We start from the raw sequence: 17,689 nt of genomic DNA, 5'->3' as shown, positions 1-17,689 counted from the left end.
AACAAGTCAAAATCATAGATATGATTTTAATTACATAAAAGATTTCTGGGGGGAAAAAAAAATCACAGAAAAAAATAATTTTACCTCTTGAGTTCACAAGCCATATCATGGAAGTTGAAAGCACATTACCCCAGGAGTTTCCTGTTTCTGGTCAAGCAAATAATGAGATCTTATTTTGTAGGTGAGGTCCTGCAAGAGGTGAAACTATGCATTACCTCTTTTTTTCCAATGTACAGGGAAGGGAAGTGGAGATGCAATCAGAGCCTAAATGTCTCTCTCAATAGTTAGAAAATGGAATATGAGTCCCACATTTGTGACTATAAATAAATGCCAAGCAAAGGAAATTAAGGCAGCTGGGGGCCTGGGTTCTTGACAGCTGGGCTGGGATTTTTATTGTTATTGTTTTTATTTTAAAATTCTCACAAGACCTCCAACTCCAGTAGTCAAACACAAACACTGGATATGGTTGATTCCTTTTCTCTTTTTTAGACTTTCTCATGCCTAACAACTTGTATAATCTGAATAAACATACCACCATAAGGTACTGAGGGTACAAATGAGTAAAAATGCTGTCCTAAAAATTTCATGTGGGGGAGGCAGTAGAGAAATCTGAGATGCAGAAATATTTTGAAATTGTAAGAAACAACTCTACTACTCACAATGATAGCTTCACTGTCCACTCAAAACACTGATATTAACCTATTTGCTCAGTGTTAGTAAAATGATGAAGTGTGTCTGTTTTTTTTTTTTTTTTAAAGGTATCTTAAAGGTATCTTAAGGTCACTGAAACAAAAAGTATATAAGAAGATCACATTTATTTGTTTAGATCAGAACAGACTGGACAGAGGTTCATAATGGAGATGACTTTAAATTAGGAATAAAATTTGATAGGCACACACATGAAAAATGTGGTGCTAGCGAGAGCTCCCCAAAAGGCAAAGAGAAGGCGAGGACCAACATGGGCTAAAATATCTGAAAGCAGGTTTGTGCAGTGCATGTTAAAGAAGTCCAGCCAGACTGGAGCTTAAGCGAAACAGATACAAGCAAGAGGAGATAAGACGAGGAAATGGGCTATGATCACTCTGAGGTCTTCAAATGTCAGGGAGTGATACAGACACTCCTCATGTAATGATCATGTTCTTTCTGCAACTAGGCTATATTAACTGAATTGGTTGCTAAATGAGGAATTATTTTAGGTATGTACACTACAATATTGAGCACAAAGAAATGGTCAAGAGAAACTCCAACCTGATGACTTCACTTTTATTTGTATAACTCTTACATGCAGCACAGTAATATATTAACAGAACATGAATCTACAGTACTGTACAGCATAGTCAGCAAAAATTACAGCATTATAATTTTCTATACAGTACAAAGTATATTGTACAAAAAAAAAAAAGATTGAGGCTCTATACAACTGCAAAAAAAAGGTGCGTTTTAGGTCTACATGGTAGGTCAAAGTCCAAATAGTCATTAAAAAGGTAGGTCCATTAAACAAGGAATATCTGTACTTTTTGACAGACAAGAGGAAACCACTGTGAAGTTCCCAACAATAAGTGATATATTTAGAACTGGCTTTAGATTTAGGATTCTAGAGCACTTTTCTGCTAAAGCAAGATAAAAACTACTACTTCCTTTTGTTGTAATTACCTCTGAATTAAAAAAGTTAGAAAGTGTAAGTAGCACAAGTATGGGATAGAAGTTTAATAATAATGCTTCAGATCAAAATTTTAACATTGTAACAAGTTATGATAAAAGTATTTCTCAATGAACTGAAACTTTATCTTCTATTCACATTGTAAAAAAAGGTAATAACTTGTATTATGTCTGGATCCCCCTCAACAATTGTTTAGAATCAACTTGTATGTCATGACCTTCACACACGCAAATGCACAGAACTGAAAAACTCAAGGTGCTCTTCCTTTAAGTTGCTCTTAAAACTCAGCAGCTACATCAAGTCTGGAGCTATCTATGCATCCATCATTCGAGTCCTTGTGCCTTGTCATGCTGGGGCTTGGGATCTATCTGCAATTCCTGTTTTGCCAAATGAAGAGCTAGAGGAAGAAAAGGTTTTCTTGCTTGATCTAGACTGCTGTTCCTGCATCATCCATGAATCCTCTTCAACTAGCACTAACAGTTCCCTCGTAAGCAGTCCAGTTTGAAGCGTTTTCAACACTCGCCTCAAGGTGCACCTCTCCCCTCTATGCTAAACTACCACTACCACACAAGTGCCCTGTCTCTAGAGATCAGGAACATGACAGGCACAATGTCCTTTTCAGCAGGAGGTCACTCCACAGGCCTGCCTTCCATCTCTGACTATAGGAATTCTAACATTTTCTGTTTCCCCAATCCTAGAAATGGTAGCTCTTTTACAAATGCGTCCTCCAAGATAAATTACTTTCTTGCCTTAATTATGTGGTTCACGTTTTATGTAGTTAACAAATCCTTATGATATTGGCTCTACCTCTGTTGAAATCAGTAATTTGCTGGGCATGGTGAAACATACCTGTAATTCTTTGGGAGGCTCAGGCAAGTGGATTATAGCAAGTTTGAGGCCAGCCTAAGTAAAAGTGAGATCCTGCCCCTCCCAAACAACAAAAGCAAAAATTAGTATGATTATATGTACCCTAATAAACTATGGAACAGAAACTTAATAAACAGAATGTTCAAATTTTTAAAATATTAACTCAAACTAAGATAAAAATCATTATCACTTGTATGATTAAGTACTTTTAATCAACAGAACAGAAAATTTAAAAAAATTTTTTTAATCCTGTGGCAATTTGAAGATAACTGTCCATTACTACTGGATCAGTATTTTCACAAAATACTCTGCATACAACATGCTTTCTTTCCCTATGCTGTTTTTAAACTGCATTTTAAAATTTAGCAAAAATGTTGCAGGCAACTGTTAAGAATCTTGTTTAATAGTTTATTGTACTTAAGATATTAAGCAAGGGTACTCTTAAGTTCTTTTCCTAACTTGGCAAATTTAAAGATGTACAGCACTGGTCAGCTGGATCATGTGCTAAAACCCATGACATCTCTGTTTTGAATTTCTGGACTAGAGAGAAAACAGTGCCTGTTTTTAACATGGAAAAAAGTCTGTGTCAGTTTAGGTAGCTAGGAGAGTGAAACTAGTTATAAACACAAACTTTCTGATGTGAAATTATTTATTATAAAGTGTATCACTTGCTAGGATACTGGGTTTTATATGAGGAACAAGTTATTTCTGTATGATACAAGAGAAGGATGAAACTTAACTTGCCAAGATAAACTGTGAATATATAGCATCCACAATATAAATTCCCCTGGCCTAGAGTTACCTGAAGGTAAAACTTCAAACACTTGCAAATATTTAGCATGACTCTAACTCAAACCCACCTACCCCCTGAAAAGAAAAAAAAAAGACTAGTGTGTTGGAGCCACAAGAGGTGGCACACAGCTGTAATTCCAGCAATAGGACTGCTGTGAGGTCAAAGTCAACCTGGGCTACATAGTAAGTTCAGGCTTTAAACACACAAACACCCAGACAGACAAACATGCAGAAGATCCTGAATTTGATCCCTAGTCCTAAAAAAAATGTGAGACAAGTCTAAAAGCAAACAACCCAATGAAAATACAATTCAAGTAAGAGATAAGTCTTAAAGTATATGGTGCTGGCATGACATAGGTATGTAATGCACTTCGCATCTGACTACAGGATAGAGGACAGCCTGCATCCAAGGTTTGCTTGTCACGTAGTATATATCTCTGCTTCTGCCCTATAGGGCTCTTTTCTAACTGTGTCTGGTAAGTAGGGGAAGGGTGCCTTTCTTCTGTTTCAAACAAGTCATTTTACAGACTTGGTATTAGATCTTGGAGAATCGTTTTCAAGTCCTTGGTGTTCTGGGAAACACACACAGAAAGGGCTGTGGGGATATACATTTACTGAAGGTGAAAGAAGTATACACTTTACAGGGCTTGCAGCCCCTCACAGAAAAGCTTCTTGAACACGGCCACACATGACTGAATGCAGCCATGGCTGTCTGCTGCACCATCAGTTCCTCGCCAACTTCCTACTCTCCTCCCCACCGTAAAACCTTAAGGAGGGTATCAGACTGTACATGAACTCTGCCTCACTGTTAAGGCTGTAATCCTCTCCCACCCTTAATGCCCCATCCCAAATTCCAAGAGACACAAATTGGTTCTCATATGCTTCCTTTTCTCTTCCTTTCTATCCACACTCCCAATTCCTGTTTGTCTCTGAATGAGAAAATGCCATCTCAAAGAAAAAAAAACATATATACTTGGACAGTTCTCCCATAGGATTTCAAGTTAGTCCTCTTTTTTTCTTGGGCGCTAGAAAAGCATTTGTGAAACCTATAGCTTACACAAGGGATCATCATGCACATAATATTTTAATCTGCAGCTCAACTTAGGATATATCCAACCATAATACTATCCAAACTCAATTTTCTAGCTAAAGGGGATATTAAGTCTCAAAGAGAAAGGTTCAAGTATCCCTTCAGAGTCCAATACTTGAGATAACATTCGATACCTGGGGAATGACAACTATCTGGGGACTAATTCCAGGCTATATGTAATCTCGGATCCCCAGCCACCAAGCAACAGCTTCATTTCTTCCTGGGAATGGCTAACTTCTGCTGAAGGTGGATGCCAAATTTTGAACAGCAAAGAAAGCCTCTTATGAGTTTAAGCTCTTTGAATGGACAAAATAGACTGACAATGCTTTTCCAGAAATAAAACATGCCCTCACTTAGGCTCTAGTACTACGAATATCCAACTTAAGAAAACTATTTCTTCTCTATCAGAAAAGAGAAATTTCTTTGGGTGTTCTGACCCAAAAGCTGAAACTCCATCCAGTGGCAGGCACATTTTTTCAAACAAATTAGACCAAAGTGGCTGCTGGACATCCACCTTGCCTGAAGGCAACAGCAGCTGCAGCTATGCTGATAGAAAATGCCACAAAACTAACTGTAAGACAAAAACTAGAACTCCTGCTGACTCCCCATCAGGCCAGCAGTTTCCTTGACATAAAAGGTAGTTGACAAGGGAATGGATTACTAAGTACCAGGCTATACCCCTAAGGATACCAGAAAGATTGGCAATTACTCTTAAATACTGCCAGATGTCTATAATCTCAGAGGTTAGTTAGGTACTCTTGTGAACAGGTGGCTCCCAGATCTGTGCAAGCAGGCAATATACTAGTGACTGTCCCTCCGTGATCCTGAGGAAGTGTGATTCACTGATGAAATTAGTTTTGCCCAAGAGGACATCAAAAGACAGATTATGTAGTTCTCAGCTGACAACAGGTCACTGGGGCCAAATGCCTTCTTCCCGACTCCACTCAAAAAGGAGAGCTCATTGCCCTTCCTTAAGCACTGATATTATTAAAAGCAAGAGGCTAAATAGTTACACAAATTCTAAATATGCCTTTCTGGCATGCTCATGCAGCAATCTGGAAAAAAAGGGGTTCACTAATGATAAACATCTATAAAGCACAAGCAGAAAATTCTACAACTCCTGTCTTCCTAGGCAGGCTGCTCTCATTTATTACAAGTGACACCAAACAGAAAGGCCTAATGTCTTCTTCATAAATCAAATGGCTGGCAGGAAGGTAAAAATGGCAATCTTTCAGTCCCTCAAGACCCTAGCCTCATTCCCAGGTGCAGAAGAACCATCAATACCAGCCTATATTCCCAGGAAGACAAATGGGCCTTAGGACAAGGAGAAATTAGATGGGGATTTCGGTGGTACCTGATAAACAAACCAGTACTTCCCCAAGGGACACAATGGAAAGCTATAAACACTCTTTATTACTTTTTCCATATGGGAAATGATAAGAATTTTCATAAGACCAGGCCTTCCAGTGACACTGGACAGCTCTGTCAAGTTTGTCAACTCTATGTGTAAGATAATCCTGACAAGCTCAGATACCTCCTTTAATGGAGTGCAAAGGGACATACTCTAGTGAGAACTGACAACTAGACTTTACACACAGGCCACCATATGGAAGATTTAAATAAATATTGGTCCCACTGAAACCTTTACTGGCTGAACTGTGGCCTTCCATATCCATTTAGAGAAGGATATTTGAGAGCCAGGTGAAGTGTACATGCTTATAATCTTAGCAGTCAGGAGGCTGAGGCAGGATGAGCACTGTGAATGTGAGTTCAGCCTGAACCACATGGACCCTGTTGGGGGTGGGGGAAACAAGGTGATCACAGTATAAATTTCAGTGCAAAATAGGAACTTAAAAGGAACTTAAAAGGCCTTAAAAAAAAAAAGTTAAGCCTTTTTTCTTCTACATAAGCAAGCGCTTCAAGCTTCAGCCCAGATGGAGTCATAGAATATGCAGATACCCAGGGATCCCAGGAGGCAGAAGCCTGATTTCCTTTCTATAGAAAGGGGACAATGAGCTGAACATGGCTGGAAGTGATAAAGCAGAAAGGGAGATCTGCACTATCTCGCATGCTCTCTTCCCTTGGTGTAAGGGAGAGAGGGGAATAGGAATGGGAAAGGGTAAAAAAATCAAGTTATATCATGTACAGGTAAAAATTCCCTCTGATGAATGTGATCACTATGTGTATCTAAAATGTACCAAAAAATTTAATTAATTTTTATAAAGACCCTTCCACACCTGTACTGGGGAGATACTGATTTAAGACAAATGGGCCCCCCTCTACTTCCTCAGAGATACGATTATAAAAGAGAGAATTGGCAAACTGGTAAAATGAGATGACTGTCTACAAGTGAAAGAATGTAGTGGCTGTCCATTTGGAACAATGTGATAAAAACCTTTAATAACTTTAATAACCATAGTTAAGGCTATAGGGAAATGAGTAAACAGAGAAAAGCCTCATTAGATTTTCTGGCTAATCCTGATTAGAAAGAATTAAAGCTTCATTGGAAGGGCTGATAAACAGCAAGAGAAAGGCAGGCAGGAGCCATAACCAGCTGGTCATGCCTCCTCACCTTCAATAAAATGGAAAGATGGCCCATGCAGTAATCCCAGCACTTGAGAGGTTGAGGCAGGAAAAAGATCATTGCAAGTTTGAGACCAGCCTGGGCTACAAAGTGAGCTCAAGTTCAACCTGAATTGCACTGGACACAGAGTAGCTACTTCAAAAACTTATTTAGTACATAAAAACACACACTAATGCGTCTACATACATACATACATATATACACACATATGTATTCTCACTCTAGGGCCATTGTATCAGTGCACTCCTGTAAGGCCCCTTCTAACCCACTCATGAATACCAGAGATGAAGCCCTGACAAGGACAGGGGGGCCATGTAAGGAAGTTGCATGTAGATGATGGTATGGGGATATAACTATTAGGGTTTTGGGGTGCATTATCTATCTATGGCAACCCAGGAAACCAATCCAGGTAGGGGAAAGAGCACTGGCACCCATTACAAGAAAGCACCAGAAATAAAGGGCTCTCTGGTCTGCCCTTTTTAGATTTCCCATGTGGGTTTATCGCGGTTGCTATTGTTCCTCCTTTTCCCCCTTTCCAATAAAGTGTCCAATAAAAATGTCTTCATTTATTTACATTTGTACTTTGATTCACTTAGGGAGAGCAGTGGAGCTGGAGCTGCAGTGAACACTCCAGAATACAACAAAACAATCAGCAAAAAAGGGTTAAAAAACCTTCACAGCAGAACTCCAGGAAAGAATTCTGCTCTGGGTAGCAGTGAGCCTTCTGATGTAAAGCTCATTCTTTCTTCTCAGTGAGTTAGGACTCATTTTCTCTAAAAGATAACATGTGTCAACCTCCTTATCTAAAACTCAATGGTTTTTATAAGAGGAAATACAACTGTAAATATATAAATACAATACAGGTACTCGCTGCATCTAGAGGTTTCTAAGGGATCCAGGAAGACATTCTTTGGATAATCACTTTTGGTGCCTAGACCATTGTCCACACTCTCAACCCTTGTAAAAACCCAGTCTCAGCCAGGCTTGGTGGTACAAGCCTGTAACCCCAGCGCTCCAGAGGCTCAGGCAGGAGGATTGCTACAAGTTCAAGTCCAGCGTGGGCTACAGAGTGAGCTGAAGGCCAACCTGCATTACACAAACACCCTGTCTCAAAAAACCAAGCAAAACTAAACAATAACAAAACCAAACAGAATTACTTTGAATACTGCAACTTCAGGACACACAACAGAAGTTACTCAATGTTATCCATCCATGTACTTCCTACACTTGTTTGTGCTGCCTTTATTTGAGGTCCATCACAATGCAAAATTCCATAAAAGATGTCCATAAATTAGCGTAGATGGTAGAAGGCAGAAACCTGACCTTACAATAGCAAAACAGTTTGAAAGAATTTTTTGACAAACATCTTAGATCACTCATCTCAACAAAACAAAAAGGACTGGCTCTCCCTTTGACCTGTAAAATAGGCCACTTGTCTTTCTACTTAAGAGCCAGCCATCACATTTTCCCGTAAACCAAGCCCACACTTTCCATAGATTGACAAATTCCAGGTCTGGGCCCCAAAACACATAAATATCCAGACTACAGAACCTCTCTGCCTCTCTCTGTTTCTCTCTCAGACCCATACTCTGAGTGTGCTTTTAAAATTCTGCCTAATGGTGGGGGTTAGTTCAGCAGTGTAAATGCCCACTTAGCAAATGTGAGGTTGTGAGTTTGATCCCTAGGGGGGGAAAAAAAAGACTCTGTCTAACAAACCCCTATGTGCCTCTCATTGTTTTGGAGTGAAAATCCCTTTTCTGGGAAGCAAGTCAGTGCGCCTGCAGCCTATTCCATGAGTGGAGTACATCAAGGTTCCTAATGTCCATCTTGAGGACCTCTTTAGACCCTATCCAGTGACACAAAGAACATAGGAAAGATAATTCAAATACTCATCTAGGGCAGATATGGTGGTATACACCTGCAATCCCAGCATCCTGTGAGGCTAAAGTAGAAGGTTTGGGCCTAGCCCAGATAACTTGGCCAGACACTGTCTCAAAATAAAAATATAAAAAGGCCTGAGAACGCAGCTCAGTGTGAAGGACCTGTGCTCTATTCTCAGCATCAATTGCGGGGGGGGGGAGTGCTTCACACTACCCAGTGAGATCTAGATTCAGTTTATTCCCGAAAAACAGGCTGGCGATATAGCTCAGTGATAGAGTACTAGCATACACAAGTGCACAAGGCCCTCAGTTTGATCCCCAGTACCACAAAACAAAGCAAAAACCAAGAACCAACAAGCAAACCTATAAAAAACAAACACAGAAACAGAAAATACTATGTTAAAATTAATATAGAATCAAACTGGGCATCGTGGTGGATGCTTATAATCCCAGCACTTAGGAGGTTGAGCCAAAAGGATCTCTGTTAGTTCAAGGTCAGCCTGGGTACACAGCAAGTTTCTGGCCAGTCTGGACTATAGTCTCAAAATAACAAAACAATAAATAAACATAAATGAAAATGGAACCAAACTCCCCAAATAGCCACAATAATCCTGATGAACAAGGATGGAATTTCAAAGTATACAAAAGAAGGCACAGTGACCAAAAGACTATGGTGCAGACAGATGGAAAAACAGAGAACTCCAAAATAAATCCATGTATTAATCACCTACTGATTTTCAACAAAGTGCCAAGAACACACAATGGGGAAGATCAGCCTCTTCAATAAATATAAACAAGAGTGATATATTAGAAGAAGGAAATTATAGTCTTTTTCTCATTCCATACTCAAAATGAAGTAAACTCTGAAACTAAAATTTCAGAAAAAAACACAAGGGAAAACATTCCATAACACAAGGAAATCACTTTGAACATAACAACTAAGGGGAAACAAACAAAATGAATTATATCAAACCAAAAAGCCCTGCACAGCAAAGGAATCTACCAACACACTGAAGGCACACACTATGGAACAGGAGAAAATATGTGCAAGCCATGTATCTGATAAGCGTTTAGTACCAAAATAAAGAACTCAACGCCAGGACTCCACTAAAAAGAACAAAGGACTCAAGCAGACAAAATATACAAATTGCCAGCAAGTGTATGAAAAGCGTTATGTTACTAGTAGTCAGAGAAAGACACGTTAAAAGTACACGGAGTTATCACCTTACATCTAATGGACAAATGGTAACTGTTGGCGTGGGGAGGTGTTTGTACACTGTGATACCAACTCGCACTACAAAAAAAGGAATAGTATTAAAGTTCCCCAGAAAGTTAAGGATATTGAAGGACAGTACCTCAAGGGAAATAAACCAGGCACATAAAAGAAACACAAAATCTCACTTATGTATGTGGAACTTAGAATGTAAAACTCATTAAAACAGAAAATGTCAGGCTAGAGGTTTAGCTCAGTGGCTCAAAGTACCTGTCTGAGCTTAATAAACCTTCTTTCTTAACAAAGTTAGCCTGCCTCTGGCATTCCATTATAGTAACAAAAACAAAAAACAATCACACTGTTATATCACCATTATTTGTCTTCCCAACTATTAATATGCTCCACCTCTATTTACTGTGTACCTTGTAATTTCAACAAAGCTTAATACTTTTTCATTTGTGCTTAGCATACTGACTTATGTTTGCATGTCTAAGATAAATTCTCGTTGATCATAGCATATCATTTTTTTATTTATTACTGGATGCTATTTCTTTGTATTACATTTAGGACTACAATAAACTCATGACAGGCCAGGTGTGCTGGCACATATCTTTTTATCTCGGCACTCAGGAGGCTAAGGCAATATAATTGCTATGAATTCAAGGCCAGCCTGGGATACACAGCGAATTCAAGGCCAGCCTCCACTGCACAGGGAAACCTTTCTGTCTTAAAAGAACAAAAACAAAACACATACACACACACACACACACACACCACGTACTAATAAAATAAATTAAAAAACATTCAACTCCTTCAAGTTTTTTAAATTGATGATTATCTCAGTACACAACATAACACAACAAGGTAAAACATTTCTGACTTTAGGCATTGATTTTTTTATATTCTTTTTTGTTGAGACAGGGTTTTTTTGTTGCTGTTTTGTTTTTGTTTTGGTACCTGGGATAGCATTCATGATCTCATGCTTGCCAGGCTGGCACCTATGCTGCTGAGCTGTATCTCCAGCCCCTTAAGTTTTTTTTTTTTTTTTTTTTTTTTTTTTGTACCAGGGATCAAACTCAGGACCATGCACTTGCAAGGCAGGCTCTTATGCCACTGAGCTAAATCCCTGGCCCTAGTGAGACAAGGTTTTGAGACAGGTTCTATCCTTGACAGAATCACAGTGATTTTCTTGGCTTGATTTCCCAAATGCTGAGATTGAAAGTATGCATCATCACATCCAGCTCTTTTTATATATAGTTAACATTAAATTTACTAAACCATGAGATATATGTCAATTGTGTGCCTTTGCTAATCTCTATCCTGATTCATTAATAACTATAATAAAAAGACAAGGATATGCTCTAGCCCCTGTTCATCTTTCTTTCCTTTTGCTTCTTGAGACAATATCTCACCTTCTAATATCAGGTTGACATGAAACTTTGCATGCAGCCTAGCTTTGCCTCAAACTCATAATCCTCCTGCTCAGCCTCCTGAGGAATGGGACAGAGGTGTGCATCCAATTTCCTTTTTCAAATATACTACCCACTGTGCCTCCAACCACAACTCAGATTAAGTACAAATTTTCTCAAATACACATTCCTATGGAATGTTCCAACTTAACCCATTAAGCAAAAACACAGAATGTCCTGTTTCATTAACACTTCCATGTGGATGTAAAACAGAAACACTTGTAAGGCCAGCTATAAAATCCAATACCAAAATGCTTGTCTCAGGAAATGCAATATGTACCTCATACATGACAAATAAATGCTGTGGATTTTAAAGCTCTATTAAACCACCGCAAATTTTATAACAAGCTCTTCATAAAAGAAATATCCCCAAATTTCTGATGAAGTCTAATAGTCAGAAGCCCGAACATTAAAAAGGAGATAGAAGTAGAAATAGGAAAATATGAGGATCTTCCAAACCTTTACAACTTTGTGCTAAACAGCAACAATTACTTTCTATGCTGTTTGCAATTTGAGCTACTCGGCAAAATCATGTTTTGAGATGCTTTAAAATGAAGTCCTAAAAAAATAAAGTAAAATAAAAATGAGGCCCTGGTATCTGTCCCTTTGAAGCATAAGGCCCAGGTATCTGTCCAAAGGTTGTAAAGCTCCTTTAGTAATTAAGATGCATGGGGGCCAGGAGTTTAGCTCAGCTGCACAAGCGCCTTCCTGGCAAGCATTAGGTCATGAGTTCGATCCCAACAAAAATAAGAAAGATGCATGATCAGCCAGGGCCAGAATTATCAGATTGACAGGCTACTTTTTAGGCTTTACTGAATGAAACCCTACCTTGATCTGCTGCCGCCGCAGCATGGCAAGCTCCCTCATGTCTCGGAAGGGCTGTAGCAAGTACTGGTAGAGCTCAGTTGTGGCTTCTGCAAGGCTGCTGTATGCCTCATCCTCCAGCTGATACAAGTCCAGAAGCTCCACCATGCTCTCAATGTTTTTGTGCTTATCTAAGAGCTGAAAAATAGAAAAGGTACAAGGATAAGAAACTGGATTTCATAACTGATAAAACATCGCTCTTGTTTTGAACTCCCCTACTCTCATTAATGTCTTAGACTCTACCCAATCAAAAGGGAACAGAAAGCACAAACTGCTTCTCACCACTCATCTCCACACTGAGCAACTCACTACTCAAAACCCAGCTTGACTCATTTGACTGCAAGTGTGCTATGTTCTCCAGGCCAACTTTAACCCTGTAACGTTTTTCCAAACATATGGAAGGTTGTCTTTAACAACTTAACAAACTACTTTATTGCTCAAAGTAATGCATTAACTCTTTCTTCCTAACAGTATTTTACTAATTCCCCAAACTGTGTCACTCCTTTCTTCTCCCCAATCTGCAACCTTCCCTCAATAACTTTCTGCAGTGTATATGCATCACCTCTCCAAGATGAAGGCTGGAAGACTATAAAAATGAAAAAATATCTGGGCATGACGGTGTATGCTTGTAATCCCAGCGGGCTGGGAGGCTGAGGCAGAGGACTCCCAAATAACAGAGACAAGAGTGGGAAAGAGAGAGAAGGAAAAAAACAGACAGAAGAAGGGGAGGGAGAGAGAAGGGGAGAGGAAAAGAAACTAATTTTAAAAAATAAAATGATACTCAACCTAAAAAATATAATACTTAAAATTTTAAAAATTCACTGAATGAATAGAGAATATTAGTAATGATAGTAAATGAACCTCAAAGTGAATTATGAAACTTAAAGAAATAATACATAAGGACTCACGATCCACAGACAATTATTTTAAAAACATTTTAATTATAGAGTTTTGGCAGAAGAAAAAATGGGGGCAAAAAAAAATTTTTTTTTAAATCTCAAATGTGATATAAGACATGAATTTACATATTCTAGAAACTCTTACAAACCCCCAAACAGATACATTCAAGGCAAGGCAATCCACAACCAAGCCAAACCAAGTCAGAAGTAAAGTAGAAAGTATCAAAAAAAAAAAAAAGAGCCAAAGACAGAAACAACTGGATAAATTAGTTGAGTGTGGCAATCAAATCTATAATTCCAGTGTTTAGGAGGCTGAAGCAGGAAGACTGAGTTTGAAGTCAACCCTGGATACAAAGCAAGCTTAAGTTTCAACTGGACTACACTGTAAGACCTGGCCTCAAAAAAGCAAAACAGAGAAAGAATTACACAGAGGATTGCAGACTTCAAACAAGAAACACAGTAGAGATACTGAAGAGCATCTTGACAGTTGTTAAGACAAACAGAAAGACCTGTCAACTCAGAATCTCATTAACAAAAAACACCCTTCAAAAATGAAAACGAGCTAGACATGGAGAGACTGTCAAAAAAGAGCAGACAAGCATGGTAGGTGCACATCTGTAATCCAAGCGCTTGGGAAGCTGAGACAAAAGCACTGTCACAAGTTTGTGGCCAGCCTGAACACCACATAGTGAATTCAAAGCCAGCCAAACGGAGAGCCTGCTTATGAAAACAACAACAACAACAACAACAAAAAACCTAGGAAGATGAAAAGAATAAAGACAAACATGTCATGTGTGCACACTACAGCTAGTTGGCAGGCTAAACCTGGATAATCTCTTGAACTCAACAGTTCGAGACACTCTGGACAACACAATGACACCTTTGTCTACAAAAAAAGTGGGGAGTGTCTAGGTGTTAGATAGTAGAATGCTTAGCACACTACTCTTTTCATAGCTGAGTCAAAATACCCAACACCCAAAGTTAGAGTGAACAATACCAAGCAGGGTAATCCCCCACACCCAAAAGCCACCCACATCTAGGCTTATCAGATTTAAATTGTGGAGAATCAAGCAAAATATTAGGTTAGTGGGAAAAAGCCACTCTGGCTACAGATCAGACAAAATAAAATCCAGGCAAGGAAATTAAAATAGTATTCAATGAAAAATTAATGACCAACCTAGCATTCTACAATCAGTGACATTATCTCCAAAGGGATAAAATTAAGATTTGCTCAAATACAAACTGAGAAGATTTGTTGCCAGCAAACTTGCTTTGTAAAATATGTTAAAAATGTTTATGGTCAGGTGTGGTGGCACACACCTGTGATCCCAGCCCTCAGGAGGGCCACATAGGAGGATCACAGTGAGCTCAAGGCCAGCCTGGGTTCCATAGTGAGACCTTGTCTCAAAAAAACAAAACAAAACATGCTTTTGGCTGAGCATAATGGTGAACCAGTACTGGGGATCCAGGAGAGGCTGGGGTAGAAGAATCAAAAATTGAGCCCAGCCTGGGCAACTTTGTGAGATCAAGTTTCAAAATCTAAAAATAATGTTTTCAAAAGGATGGGGATGTAGTACAGTAGTTGAGTGCTGTCTACCATATGATCCTAAATTCAACGTGGTACACACCTATAATCCCAATACTTGGGAGGCTGAGGCAGGAGAACTGCCATCAATTGCCCACGCTAGCCTCAAACCTCCAATGTAACCCAGGATGGCCTCAAACTTGCTAGGCAGTATAATGTGAAATTACAATCCTATGACCCCAGTCTCCAGAGTGACAGGATTAGAGGTATGTACCATCACACATGATTCAACTACACTTTAGATATCATGACCCACCAAGTAAATGCATATACTTTTTTTAAAGAAAGGTTTTATACTCCAATTCTTCTCCATCTCCCTAACCCTAAAGTATTCTGGTTTACACATCATAAAAGAAAAATTAAATTACCTCTTTCACTGTAATACCTAAAACTACACACACAACTTTTCCAAACAATGAGAAATCTGAAAAACTATAAAACTTTAACTTCCTGTGATTCCACCCTGCTATCAAAAGTGACAGGATTATACCTGTTACTCAGAAGTGACACTTGTCAGAGGTGGAGTCTGGAAACCAGGGGTGCCTATTGTAAAGCAATCCGTTGTCTAATCGTAAAACTTTTCTCTAGTCCCAGAATTCTGCTCCAAGTGGAAATCAGGGTGCTCACCACCTCCACCTTGCCTGTTCACCTCAAGGTGGTACACACACAGCACATCACAAACAGCAAATACCTGAAGGACAGAACAGCACTGACTCATGCCTGTTATCCAAACTGGTAGAAAAGTGAGGAAGGAAGATCATTAGGAGGCCAGCCTGGGCCACTTGGCAAGGCACTCCTGAAATGAAAACTAACAAAAGGGCTGTAGCTCAGTGGCAGGGCATATGCAACACAGGTGTGAGGCACCACAAAAACAGAACAAAACCCAAGAATGAAAAGTAAACTGAAAAAAAATTAATATTGTACAAAAATGAACCTTTGCAGTGAATCAAACTATCTTTTTAAAGGCAGCAATTCTCTCCTTGTAAGAAGTATTCACAGAAGTCCTTTATCTTTTTTCCACTTGAAAATAAAAGTTAAAACAATAGTAACAAAAAGCCAACAATGTCTTTCAATGATAATTCTTTTAGAAGTCATTTAGAAGTGATCAAATGCCACAATCCAAAAGAAACTCTCCGGGGCTGGGGATTTAGCTCAGCAGCATAAGCGCCTGCCTTGCAAGCACAGGGTCATGAGTTTGATCCCTGGTACCAATCAAAAAAAAGTCAAAAGAAACTCTCAGACGCTAGGTTTCTCAAAGCTCTTAATTCAGAGGCACTAAAGTAAATGTTATACCAACAACTTCTGACACTATTTTCTGCCAAAACAAAACATCGAATCACCATATGCTTATTAATCAATAAATTCTACACAAATATGTGCAACAATTAAGAAGATCAACTGTTTTCAAATAGTAATACATTATTTTCCACATGCCTTTCTTCAGACAGAAGAGAAATAACAAAGTACTGCACACCAACTAAACTTTAATACTCTGGCAGAGAAACCCATGACATCTCCTCTAACACTGCTAATTTATTCTTCTGTCTTTGCTATAAAGTTTCGTGATTTTCCAACACTAGATTACTTTTAAAGCAACTATAACTTTACTTGGACAATCTGTTTTAATGTGTATCTGCAAATAATCTTCGATATAAGACAGTTTAAAGCTATGTTTCAAAATATACAATTACTAAGCAGACATTAAGTTTTTCTTCTTATAACTGACTATAGGATACTTCAAAAGAGGGGCTGGTTTGTGGCTTAGCGGTAGAGTGCTTGCCTAGCACTTAATGAAGCCCTAGGTTTGATACTTATCACTGCAAAAAAAGAAAAGGGAGGAAAAAAGAATTTAAAAAGGGAAAGAATAATCACTAAGATGCTATAATTACCTAATTTAATTTTCCATTCTGGTAAGCAAATGCTGACAAAGTAAAGAGAATAAATAAACTGAGCTTTGGTCAGTCACAAGTTCTGAACTGTGAATAATGAGCAAAATGCTATAAATATAGCACACAAAAAGGGCAGAAATCGGGTGTGGTGGCATATACTTGTAATCCCAGTACCTGGGAGGCTGAGGCAGAAGATTATGACGACTACAGGCTACCTAATGAGTTCACGGCGAGTCTGAACTATAAATATTGATTTAAAGAAATCTGGTCTTTTTTTTCTTTTAAACAGCAGGACTGGGAATGTGGCTCAGTGGTAGAGTTATTGCCCTTGTATGTACCAGGCCCTGCACCGCCCAAGAAAAAAAAAAAAAGGCAGAAGAAAATATAATGATAATTGGATTATTTAGGTTCACAGGGATGGAAAAAGAATACAATCTGAATTTAACCATGGAAGAGCTAGCCTGGCATGGTGGCACACACCTATAACCCCAGCACCTGGGAGGCTGACACAGGAGGGTCACTGCAAGTGCAAGGCAAGCCTGGACTACATAGCAAAACTCTGGCACAAAGAAAACAAAATAATAATAATTGGAATAATTCGAAGATGGATCTAAATGAAGAATATCTGCTAGATTCGGGAGGATTCACTGAGACACTGAGTAGGAATGCCAATGGATCTGAATGTAAGTAAATATAATATGCCATGCTAAGGGCTCAAGAGGAAGCCATACAACACAAAGACCCTCCCAAGAGAATGGACAAAGAAAGGACAGATGGGGAGTACGGATTTGCAAAGTAAAGTTTTGAGTTCTTTTTTGCCATTTATCTATTTATGGCCTATTTTTATTTTTCTCTCTTTATATTTCACGCTGACCCTGTAGCCCTGGCTGGCCCCAA

The 17,689-nt window shown here is 38.9% G+C and overlaps 1 protein-coding gene across 3 annotated transcripts in view; it reads right to left on the bottom strand.

Moving 5' to 3' along the window:
• Nucleotides 1-17,689, bottom strand: part of Jmy (junction mediating and regulatory protein, p53 cofactor) — a 90,459-nt gene that overhangs the window by 62,953 nt on the left and 9,817 nt on the right. For all 3 annotated transcript variants that reach the window (XR_010050588.1, XM_063258409.1, XM_063258408.1), the window contains exon 2: nucleotides 12,384-12,557. Coding sequence is in view for 2 of the 3 variants with exons in the window: in XM_063258409.1 (XP_063114479.1) it covers nucleotides 12,384-12,557 (174 nt within the window). In the remaining variant the exon portion in view is untranslated. The remainder of the gene's footprint in view (nucleotides 1-12,383; nucleotides 12,558-17,689) is intronic.

Source organism: Cavia porcellus, unplaced genomic scaffold (assembly GCF_034190915.1).
Source record: "Cavia porcellus strain 051 isolate PalLab524CR breed Dunkin Hartley unplaced genomic scaffold, mCavPor4.1 scaffold_11, whole genome shotgun sequence".
NCBI classification, from domain to species: Eukaryota; Metazoa; Chordata; class Mammalia; order Rodentia; family Caviidae; genus Cavia; species Cavia porcellus.
The sequence above is the reverse complement of the archived record's forward strand: the minus strand, read 5'-3'. Positions and strand labels throughout refer to the sequence as shown.